Below are 12802 nucleotides of genomic sequence, written 5' to 3' on the forward strand. Positions count from 1 at the left end.
CTCTTGTGTATCAGGAAGTGTGAGGATGGCACAGGACAGGACTGGTTTTAGATCTTTTATTCATAGAGTAATTATGAGTCATACTGGACTCGATGACACCTAACAACAACAACAACAACATTGTTATCTGAGAAGATACGTTATGGTGTTGTCATGGTTTTGCCTTCATTGAGGCTTGCTGTGACCTATTATAAGATCTGTTTTGCACACTATTTCTTACATGTGGGAGAAGAAAGTATATTGTTCTCTTGTTGGGTGTAGTGTTCTATATATATTGGTGAGAGCAAGTTGGTTAGTTGTTTAGTGCTTCTGCATCTCTGTTGTGTTTTTTTCTGTTTCTTCTGTCTCTCATTGAAGGTGGTGTATTGAAAACTTGCTATTGCTGTGGAGTTGTCTATTTCCTCAAAACTTAAAATTTAGTTTACTTACCTTGTGACTTAATCATTGAAGGTGGAGATATTAATTATGTCTTCTTGTTAAGTTATCCCTTTGATTATTATTATAGTGTCTTTCTTTGTCTCTTACCTTGTTTTAGTGTTAAAGTTTATTTAATAAAAAATTATTAGTACCACTCTGCCCTTTTTGATTACCTTTTACTTGATTAATTTTTCCCACCCTTTGATTTTAAGTTATTTTAGTCCTGTTTCTAATGTGTGTCTTTTGGAGAGAGCATATTGATGACTTGTGCTTTCTTATCCATTCTTCCTCTTTTTTTCTCTTGATTGGTACATTTAATCCATATATGTTCAATGTATTTATCATTATGTATAATTTTATTGCTGTAATTTTGCTATAATAAATTGCTGATTTCTTCTGTCTTTTCAATGCTGAGTTAATTTATGACTTTTCTTATGATTTCCTTTGTTGCTATTACTTTAATATTTACTAACATAAATAATCCTCTTTTTAATTGGATTTATATAATTTATTAGTTTTTTTGGAAGGTACTCTTATAACTTAACCGCTTTATTCCCAAGTCACAGTTTAGTTAATCCTGAAATCAACTTGATTTCCTCTCCATTTGTTCTTCTCTAATTACACTATTTTATATCTTCTTAATAGTTTGTATTCACCTTTATTAGAGACTGATATCTCTGGCTCTCTATTTTTTGTTTGTGTGCTTACAAGGTGTGTATACATTGTGTTTCTTTGGCTTCCTACTTTTCACCTTGTAAGTGGATTTTACTTTGTGTGTTTGTATGTTTGAGTTGGTTTCCGAGTGCTATTGTTGTCATATGTGTCTATTTCAGGTTGCTAACATTCGTTGGTTCTATGATAAACTCTCTTTAGTATTTTTTGTAAGGGAGGTCTATTTACTATGACTTCATTTCTGGTTATCTAAAAATGTCCACATTTCATCTTTGTATTTGATACTTTTTCTGGGTTTAGAGTTCTTGATTGGCAATTACTTTCTTTAAAATTTTATATATGACTTCCCATTGCCTTCTTGCCTGGTTTCTACTGAGAAATCTTAACTTAGTCTTCTTATTGGTTCTCCTTTGTATGCAACTCTCCCAGTATTCTTTCTTTTTCTTTGATTTTTTAGAAAATGTCGTCATGATACATTTTTGCATTTTTAATTTGAACTCTTTCTTGTTTGGAGCTCACTCAGCCTCTTAAATGCATATTTTCTTATTTTTTTGTTAATACTTACGCAGTTTTCTTCCAGAAAATCTTTACTTATTTTTCCTTTAGGGTTTTTTATTTTTTCTTTTTTTTGTTGTTTGTTTGTTTTCTCTTTTCTGCCCTGGAAGTCCAATCTTTTTTTGGGGTGGGGTGGGGATTTTAATGAAAGTTTACAGAAAAGTTGGATTTTCATTCATTCATTTATTGTTGCACGTTTGCCTCCCTATTCCCACCTGTTCACTTAAAAAAAAAAATCATTGTTGTATAATTCTCCCCCCCCCACCCCTCTCTGGTCCAGTTCACTTTGCTGTGCACTTCTTATTCTGAACTGTTGTCATACACATAATGCCTAATCATATAATCATTTTAAACAGATCTTTTCTTCATCTGTTCTAGTGCATTGTTCATTATTGATACCTTTTTTCTTAATTTCCTCCTAACCCCCATGTCAGTTCTGTTTTATAACAATGATATTATAGAGTATTTGTCCTCTTGTTGTTTTTCCTTTTTTTAACTGTGATTTTAATGAAAATTTACAGAAAAGTTGGAATTTCATTCATTCATTGTTTCACATTTACCTCCCTACCTGCCTCCCAGTTTAATTATTTAAAAAAAAATCATTTAGTGTTGCATAATTTCCTCCCTTTCCCCTTTCTCTTCCTCCAGTTCACTTGCTGGGCACCTTTTATTCTGGACTGTTATACAGATTATGCCTAATCATATATTCCTATCAAGCAGTTCGTTCCTTCATTTGTTCCAATGCAGTGTTCATTATTGATCCCCTCTTTTCTTGGTTTCCCCGTACCCACATGTCAGTCCTGCTTTATAATAGTGGTGTTATACAGTATTTGCTCTTTTGTAGCTGAAATATTTCACTCAACATAATATCCTCCAGGGTCACCCATGTTGTGTAATATTTTATGAATTCTTTGTTTTTTAACTGCTTCATAGTATTCCATTGTGTGAATATACCATTGTGTTTCTATCCATTCATTGTTGTTGGGCATTTGGGTTGCTTCCTTCTCTTTGCTGTTGTGAATAATGCAGGAATAAACATGGTGTGCATATATCTGTTTTGGTGGCAACACTGGTTTCTTTAGGGTATATTCCAAGTTGTGGAATTGCTGGGTCAAATGATGTTTGTATTTCCAACTTTTTGAGAAAGCGCCATACTGCCTTCCATTGTGATCACACCATTTTACACTCCTAGAAGTGAATAAGGGTTCCAGTCTCTCCACAACCTCACCAGCATTTGTTGTTTGCTGTTCTGCTGAACTTTTCTATTGTTACTGGGGTGACATGATATCTCATAGTTGTTTGATTTGCATCTCTAAGAGCTAGGGATTTTGAATAATTCTTTTTGTGTTTGATTGCCACTTGAATTTCTTTGGTGAAGTGTCTATCCATGTTCTGTGTCCATTTTGCTATTGTATTGTTTACCTTTTGTTGTTGAGTTGTTGTGTGTGTTTATAAATTTTAGATATAATTCCCTTATCAGATGTCAGTACCAAATATTTGTTCCTAGTCTGTGAATTTCCTTTTCACCCTATTGTAGAATTTTTTTTTAATGTGTATTAGGGATTTAATTCCAAGAAGGTCCCATTGATCTGTTTTATTCTTTTCTGGTTGTAGGATTTTCTAGATGCTTGGGAGATAATTCATGTGTGGAGTATGGCTTCTAGAGTTCTTCCAAGGTTTTCTCTGATGAAGTTTATTGTCCTTGCCTTTACCTAGGTCTCATTCTGTCATGATGTTTAAAGATACCTGTTGCCTCTGGGACATTGAGGTGATTTTGTGTTTGTAGTTTTTCGTTCATCTCCTCTCTTTTGGTGGTTGTGATAGGAGATGAGATTTATGTGTGTTGGTTTCCATTTCTTGCTTGTGTGGAGCAGTAGAGTAGGTTAGTAATGGTTACGGTCTAATATCAGTCAGGTGGAGCTGCTGCAGTGGGTGAAGCTGCAGGAGGTGTGTGCATGACTGGGCTGTGTGAATACTCTTGCTGTCTGCTGCTTGGTGAGAGTAGGAAAATGAGAAAAAACAACCACCCAACCATTAACAAGAACTACAACAGAAACCCCAAAACAAAATCATTGCTCCTGAATGCTGCATAGTATTCTCTTATGTGAGTGTACCATAATTTCTCACTCCATTTCACTGTGGTTGGGCATTTGGGCTGTTCCCATGTTTGTATTATGGTGAATAATGCTGCTTATGAACATTGGTGTACAAATGATTTTGTAAATTGCTACCTAACATGGGAGAGGCTGGAGAGCATTATGCTAAGTGAACTAACTCAGTCTCATAAAGACAAATACTATATAGGACCATTTAATAATGGACAATAGAATTTAATAATAGAACAAGTAGGAGGAGGGCTTAACCATTTAAGGGGATCACACAATTTGATGATTGGAGGGAGGGATGGGTAACAAAAAGGGAAAGATTCGGTGTGAGAAACAACGTATGCGAACTTTGTAAGTAAACAGTATAAAATAAAAAAATAACCAAAAAACAACCAAACCAACCCACCCCAAAACAAAAAAAAACCCCAAAACCCTCGAATCACTCAAACCTAAAACAAAAAAGCAAGAGTAGCCAGTAAAGTTTTAAAAAAGAAAAAGAAAAACCTCAAAGGGAGAAAAGTACATAGGGCAGGAAAATCAGCATAGAATTAAAAAGAAAGATAGAGGAAAAAAGGGGAAGGAAAGGAACACCCGCTGGCGGATGCTCTGAAAACTCCTGTGGCCAGTGGCAGTAGATGTCTAGTCTAGGATGGTGTTTCTGCTGGTCTGACAGATTGAAGATGTGGTACCCAAACAGGATAGAGATTCTGCATGTCAGAGAAGTGGCTAAAGGATACTGGAGAAAGCCCAAGATGTTACGTCAGACCACGTATAGCTCCTCTGATGACTGAGGAGGGCACTCTGTCTAGGATGTATTATCATCTGTCCAGCTTCACGGTCTTACATAGTCCTAGAATTGAGGGCAGGCATGTGGATGGTGGGTGGGTGGGTAGGCTATACCCTATACCTGATCTGAATGAATCATAGAGCACAGCTAAGACGGTGCCTCCGCCTCCGTCCCCAGCAGGATGAGTGGTTGCACATTCCTTCTTAGCTGTGACATACTCCTGTCACTGCCAGCCCCTGAGATGCTGAGTGCCAAGCCTGAGATGGCTAATGATTGTGCTAGAGATTGCTTGTAGAGTGTTCTGCTCTGAGTGTATGTGTGGTCTGCACCAGCCTGTAGGATCATAGGATTAGATGCAGGGACCCTTGTCCTAGACTAAATTTTCATCATTCTTGAGATGAGTGCAGCCCCCAAACTGTATTTTTATCAATCTTGAAACTGGTGTAGGCAGGCCTTCCTCCCAGGTAGACACAGCTCACTGCACCAGCAATAAAAAGTCACTGAGTACTGCAGCAAGTGGCTTGCACCCTTGGTGCCAGATTCTAAATGACATGAGGCAAGGGGAACCCTTTTCTGGGTAGAAAGTCACTCTGAGTCATCCATGAGGATATAGCAGAAGGAATCACATTTTTCTTGCCATCAACCAGCCATTAATGTGGTCATGATTGCAGTTCTGTGTTCCTACAGGACCCCAGAAAGCCAGCCTCAGAAAAGGACAAAGTGGTATTGGATACTTCCACATCTGTCTGCTTCATCTGCCCCTTAAATGATGTTTTCTTCCTGCAATCAGTGTTTGAATTTCCTCTTTATAGTTTCCTTTGAATCTCAGGATTCCAGGATTATCATTCATTTCTGCTGTCTTTGTTTTCAGTGTCTTTCTTTTCTTTTTTTAGGTTTTTATTTTTTTAATTTCTTTTTTATTTTATCCTGATTTATTTATTAAGTTCGAATATATTGTTTATCATACAAGATCTTTCTCATTTCCTACTCCCCTTCCCTCATTGAATTGTGCAACCCTGTGATTAACACAATTGCTTGGAATATGTCCCAAGATAATGAGAACTGAGGCTCAGGCAGAGGTTTGTACATCAATGTTCATAACAGTATTATTCACCATTACAAGAATGTGGAGACAGCCTAGATGTCCAACCAGAAATGAATGGATTGAGAAGTTGTGATACATTCAGTGCCCTTCTTCTAGAGGGATTTGACTGCTGAGCTTTCTGATTGGAGATCCTACCAGAAGGGATTTTCCCATCATTATACATTTTAGATAACATTGTGGAGAATGGGAGTTTCAGAACACTTAATCATGCTTGTGTGGAACCTGTATGTTGATGAAAAGACAGTCATTCAAATAGCACAATGGCATAGCTATTGTTGTGTGCCATTGAGTTGCTTGCGATCCACAGCGACCCGATGTACAGCAGCCTTGAAGCCTGCACTGTCCTGAGCCAGTCTCACTAATTCCGATATACCAGCCTCCATTGCCCCACTTACTGTATCAATCCATCTCATCCAGAGTCTTCCTCTCCTGCTCCGTCTCACCACCCTTTTGAGCATAATGTCCTTCTTCAGGGATCAGACCCTCCTGGCCACATGCCCAAAGTGTGTGAGATGGAGTTTAAAAGCCCTGTCTTCCAAGGAGAAACCTTGTTTCACCCTCTCCAAGACTTATTTGTTTTTTTTTTTGGCCGTTCATGGTATGTTCAAGACTCTCCCAGCACCACAATTCAAAGGCATTGATTCTTCTGTTATCTTCATTGTCCAGCTGTCTGATGCATAACAGGTAATTGCAAAGACCATGGCCTAGATTAGGTGCACCTTAATCTCTAGATTAACATTGTTACTGTTCAGTACTCTTATCATATGGTCTAAAATTAGGGAAGGTATGTATGCATTAGCATACTGTTTTACCATACTGTGTCAGTTTGTATGCTATGCAAATAGTCCAAGAGTTTGGACTATAAAAGGAAGAATGTGGCATCAGGCTTGGAAAAAGACTTTAACAACCTGTTATATGCAGGTGTTACAGCCTTATTTGTTCAAATTGTAGAAGACCCAGTTCCTTGCCATTAAGCCACTAGAGCTTTGTAAATATATGGATTCAATGTATAGAGAAATCGAAGAGCCTATTTTATAATGACTACATAGAATATCATAGTATTATTTTGTCTCATTATCCTTCACCTATTTGATTGTTGAATGTTTAGGTTATGTGCCTTTGGCGTTTCTCCTCTACCCCCATAGCAATTAACACTGCTAAGAGCAGTTGGGCTAGTAACTTTTTCTCTGTAAAGGATCATTTTATTAGGCAGAAAGCCCAGAAGGCTAGAAACACATTTAAGATGAATTGTTAAATATTCAAGACAAAGGACTATCACTGTTAAAAACCCTTGTACTCTCAAGGGGGAGATAGGGTTTCCCACCTGCCTTCGCATATCGAAGAATTGGCGAGCACAGGACTGAATTCTGAGAGTTTCTCATTTGGCATATGGCTCCCTGCCTGAATCCTCACCTGGTGACAGTTCTGTTCCTAATTCAGATTGTTCTGTCTCTGTGAGTGTGACTACACTCCCTTGTCTTAGGAGTATCACTGATGTCTGCTTAGTGGTCACAGAGGGGAGATAATATGTGGTTGAAGGAGGACTGGCCTTTACCCTGGGTGGCATCTGGCCCAAGTTTCACAGCACCCTTTTCTTCCCTTGCCAACTCTGCAGCTCCACCAGGCTCTTCTGCTCACTGATGGGAACGGCTAACCTTCCTGGTGACCTTCTGCCTATCATGTCATCTGCATCTGCTTCTTCCATTTATCTTCTGGCACAGGTATCAACAGGTGCAGGCCATCATCCAGGATGAGATTGTTCAGTTGGCCAAAAGAGAAAGAGAGGTAGCCGCCAAGCACCTGAATATGGCTCCTCAGCAGGAGGGAAGCAGCAGTGACCAGGAGAAGAGTTCGGCCCAGCTGGTGAGTAGCAGTTCTTTCTGGAGCACCTTTTACGGTTCTTCAGCACCTGGGAAGCTGAGAGGCTCAACTTGGTGGTTCAGGATGCCCCTTAGATGTAGTCGCTTCAACTCTTATGGAAAGGGTCTCCTTCTAAGGGACTTGGGCTCTCCTAATTTGATTTGCTCCTTTGATAGTTTTTGTTTTCCATTCTAATGTTCCCCGCCCCCCCATCTATATAGTGAGGAACTGGAGCACAGGACAATCTCAGTTTTTCAGTGCTGTGGTAATATATGTGTTCAGAAGATATGAAGAAGAGAACCCAGGTTTGGGGTTGTACAGTATTAGGGATGAAGAGGCTGACTGAATTAGGCTTCCTGAGTACAAATCCTAACTCTCCTTACTAGCTCTGGCACATAACTGAATGCTTACGAGTCTGACGAAGACATATGTGAGATCATAAAAGAGAATTAAAAGATAAACTGTCCAGTGCTTAGCAAGGTTTCTGGGAGATAATAAAATCATGCTATTATTTTTATTAATACAGTTAATTGATAGTTGTCTATTTAGGATTCTTGCTGCAGCAAGTTTTATTTCACAAAACAAGAAGTCTAGATGCAATCTGAGGGCTGATTTTTCAACAATTAGTGACTTATCAGGGACAGTCTCACCTATAGATTTTCATAGAAAAGCCCAGCAGAATTTCTCTGACATTACATTATTAGACTGAATTGCACCAGAAGCCCATGGCTAAATGAGTCCAGGGCAGAGGAAGTGGGACTCCATTGATTGGAGGTATGGTTCTTTATTTGAGTCATGTGGAAAGGGGAAGTTGAATATCTAGACAGAATTATGACTCTAATAACAAGGAAGAGAGGGAAGATGGCTATGGCAGGCATTTAAGACTATCTACTCAGGATGCCTTGGGATTTGAGAATAGGTGTGACTTCCCTGTTTTAGAAGTATGGCTTGGGGCATGCTGTATTTCCATAGAAGGGAGCTGAAGATAACGTAAAATCAAGATATATGATTATGTCCTACTCCCACCATGCTGGGAAAGGATTTGATTATTAGTAAAAGAACCACAGATGGTTCTTAAGTGACCACTGTGTTTAGCGTATGTAGTAAGTTATATAAGAAACAGTAGTTGATGTAGACCCTCAAGAAACACACAAAATGCAAAATCCTTACCCAAAGGAGATTTTCTGTTAATAAAAGAAACAGACTCAAGCCAAAAACTTTAGAAAAGGAAAAATCATTTATTTACTCACACTAAATCTATTGCCCTTAAGTCAGTTCTAACTCATAGGAATCCTCTAGCAGGTTTTCAAAGCTGTAAATATTTCCAGGAGCAGACTGCCCTTTCTCTTGAAGAGTGACTGGTGGATTCAAACCAGCACTCCTATACCATGTAATGCAGTGCACCACCAGAACACATTAAGCCAGTTACAGTAAGTGTAAACTGCAGGTTAGTTTGATATTATGTCATTGTAAAGGAAGTGGTATATGCTGCTAGTAGACCAGAAGTGAACTTAGACGCGAGTCTTGAAAAATGTGTGGTTCCCTAGGCTGAGATAGGTCAGTGTGGAGGGGTGTGATGCACTCTGGTGCACATAGGTGGAGAGGTGTGAAAGCAGATCATAAAATGCTTTTAGTACTTTGAGAAATTTCTCCACCAAATAACCTATCATGTTTCCCACTTAGTAGAGGATTCCTAAAAGGTTTTAAAAATGAGAGTGATCTAATGTGGGTTCTTAGAACCCTGGGACATCCTGATGACACAATTTAAGCAGTGAGAAACAAGTCCAAGAAGCCTGTATCAGAAGCTCATGCAGCTGTCTTTGAGGGGAATTTTGTCAGTCTTCTGCAGGTAGATTGACAGCCATGTATAAAGGACTTTCATTTTGGAGATGAAGGGTTAATCAATATGAAATTAATAAAAAAATTTGGCACATTGGAAAATCATCTGGGGATGTAAAATCACAGCCTGTAGGTGTGATAGCTCTTCATTCTCACCTGGAATATGTTAATTACAGTGAAAGAGGCCTCATGCCTTACTTTCCCACAACATGTAAAGGAAAAAGTCTGGCTTGATCCCTTTAAGACTGTTCTTAGAGAAAGAACTTTTCATTTACAGGAAATGAAGAAAGGAGCCTGGATAACTAACTAGTAGTCCAGATGTATGTGTGTGTATTTAGTCAGTATTGTTGTTATGTGCTGTTAAGTCCACTGTGACCTTGTGAACAATGGCTCTGAATCCTGAGTCAGCCTCACCTTCTCTGAAACGCCTGACTCCATCGCCATAGTCACTGTGTTAATCCATCTCATTCCAGTTATTAGTGGCTGTTTGTAACTAGTGATGTTTTTTAAAAGTAGGCAATTATTTTATTTTTACTTTGTTTTTTTTTAAAAAAGTGATTTTAAGGGGAGCTCTGGTGGCCTAGTGGCAAGGAGCTGCAACTACAATCCCAGAGGCACACGTTTCGAATCCACCAGATGCTCTGCCAGGAAAAGGAGGGACAATCTCCTCCTGTACCAGTCAGATCTGATTTGATGGTACACTCACACACACACACAAGTTATTTTAGAGAAAGTGTACAAATAATATTGAATTTTCATTCAGCCATCATATATAATTTGTTTTATAACAATTATAGTCATTAATATAACTATTTATCAATTCTGTATTGCGTACTGCCTTTCCCTTCACTCAGTAAGTGTATATTATAGATTTCCACTCCTAATAGCGATCTTGTATTTTTCCTTTAGTGACCGACACCTGTCACTCCATCTAATTTCTTCTGTTATACATGTTGTACAGTGTGTCATGAATTCTTTATTGCTTTTAAGTGTTGCTTAGTACTCCATTGTGTGAATGTGTCATAGTTTCTTTAATCATTCTTTCGTTTATGGACACTTGAGTATCTTTTCTATTGTAAATAATGCTGCAGTAAATATGAGTGTGTATGTATTGGTTCAAGTAGGCATTGCTTCTTTGGGATGTATACTTACTAATGAGATTACTAGATCAAATGGCATTTACATTTTCAATATTTTAAAGAGGTGAGACCATATTCCATTATGGTTGCATCATTTACATTCTCACCAGCAGTGTAAGAGAATTCCCATCTCTCCATATACTTGCCAGCACTTGTTTACTGTCCTAGTAGAATTTTGCTGCTGTTACTGAACAAGATGATAGAGTATTGTTGTGGATTGTTTTTTTTTTTTCATCTGGCTGTACATTTTTAAATTTATTAAAATCTGTTACAAGTGAAATAGGTAGGACCCACCAGAGCTCCTTGTTAAAATTTGTTACAAGTGAAATAAGTAGGACACTTTTTTTTTCTTGCTACCCTATTTTTTATTTGTGGGGCATAGTTAAAGGGCTAAGACCTTGGACATCTTTGAAGGACCAAATAGGTTTCAAGTTGGGTTTTTTTTTCTTATTATTTTAATGAACATTTACAGAGATTGTGGATTTCCATTCATTCATTGTTGCACTTTTCTCCCTGCCTGCCCCCCCCCCCCAGTTTGCTCCTCTCTTTGAAGAAGTAAAAGAAAAATTCTTTCTTTGGTTTACAATCTCTCCACACCCCTCCCACTGCCCCAGGTACACTCCACTATACAACCTTGATTCTGGACTCTTGTGATAACTATAATACCCTATCGTATATCACTTTTAAATTATTCTCTCCCTCATCTGTTTCAATGCAGTATACATTATTTATCCAGTTTTTCTCAATCTTACCCCAACCCTGATATCAGTCCCATTCTATAACAGTGGCACCATGCAGTATTTGTCCTTTTGTGATTGAGATATTTCACTCAGCATAATGTCCTCCAGGGTCACCCATTTTGAGTAATATTGCATGATTTCTTTGTTTTTCATGTTGTGTTTTTTAAAATTAATTTTAATGAACATTTACAGAAATTTTGGATTTCCATTTATTCAGTGTTGCGCTTTTCTCCCTGCTCCCCCCAGGTTTGCTCCTCTCTTTGAAAAGTAAAAGAAAAATTCCTTCATTGGTATATAATCCCCACCCCCCACCCTGAGTACACTCCACTATGCAACCTTAATTCTGGACTCTTGTGATAACGATAACACCCTATCATATATAGTGTTTAAACTGTTCTCTCACTCATCTGTTTCAATGCAGTATACATAATTTATCCAATTTTTCTCAGTCTTACCCAGCTGTGATGTCACTCCCATTGTGGGTTTTTGGTTTTTTTGTATTTTTTTTAAAATCTCTCTAAATGCTATTCAGATGAGGCATAGGTGCAATGTTTACCAGCCATAGGGAGTGAATTGATTGTATTCGGCCACCTATTTAAAAAAGCATTTTTGGGCCCTCGGATTTGCAGCTCTTGGGCCTGGTTTTAACTGTTTTTGATCAAACATTCTTCTAAGTGGTGTAGCACTGGTCTGTCCATTTGCTGTACAGAGGTAACTTGTGGTTGCTGTGAAACATCAAATGCGATAATGGTTACCCATGGTGGACAGTGTTTGGTGGAGCTCCCTGACTCAAACAAGCTTGGAAGCAGGAGGGGAATCCACTTCCGAAATAGTTTGCCTCTGGAAACTATGAACTTGGACAAATGATGAATGTTATACATGTGTTTAGGTCTTTTTTTTCCATGAGTTGTCTACGACTTGATGGCACTTAACAACAACAACAACAACAACAAATGCTATTACTAGATGCATAGCAAATGATTATAGCAATCACTTGAAAGTTGGAAAGTATCACCTGAAAATTGAACAAGGAATAAGAATGACAGAAGAATTGATGCATTTGAGGATGGTATTGGAGAAGAATGCAAAATAACCCAGGAATGCCTTTGGCACATACACATGTCTTAGAAGAGATGCAGCATGGTGCTCCATAAAGCCTGATGTCTTTAGAACAAATGTTGAAAAGCTCTTTTGTCATATAAGTTATGCCATTTCCCTCCTTGTTCTTCATGAAGCCCATCTCTCTTGCCAGCAATCCCAAGCCAGCTCTGTCTCTTGACACTCCCTGGTTCTTCACTCCAGCTGCTGTTGCTCTTGTCTAGGTCCCAGTATGACTGGCACTGGAATCTGTGACTCCGAAGGATGTACTCTGCATTCTCTGCTTCTACTTCTTCTTCTTTGTTGGTAGCTGCCTTCTTTTTTGTGGTGTAGTGATTCTTACTTCAGTTTGCTTTTTCGTGCTCAGTTCATTTTTCTTATAGATTTAAAAAAATTATTTTCTTTATTGCTGTTATTTTGATGTTCATTAATTTTGTTTGGTTTTTCTGTTTTTTCATTTTGATGAGAAGGTCTACTAATTTTCT

The 12802-nt window shown here is 38.2% G+C and overlaps 1 protein-coding gene across 1 annotated transcript in view; it reads left to right on the plus strand.

Annotated features, from left to right (window-relative positions):
• Positions 1 to 12802, plus strand: part of CHCHD6 (coiled-coil-helix-coiled-coil-helix domain containing 6) — a 495888-nt gene that overhangs the window by 63847 nt on the left and 419239 nt on the right. The window contains exon 4 of the mRNA XM_006895202.1: positions 7363 to 7504. Coding sequence (XP_006895264.1) covers positions 7363 to 7504 — 142 coding nt within the window. The remainder of the gene's footprint in view (positions 1 to 7362; positions 7505 to 12802) is intronic.

Source organism: Elephantulus edwardii, unplaced genomic scaffold (genome assembly GCF_000299155.1).
Source record: "Elephantulus edwardii isolate Elephantulus edwardi_28Jun2011 unplaced genomic scaffold, EleEdw1.0 scaffold00161, whole genome shotgun sequence".
Lineage (NCBI taxonomy): Eukaryota > Metazoa > Chordata > Mammalia > Macroscelidea > Macroscelididae > Elephantulus > Elephantulus edwardii.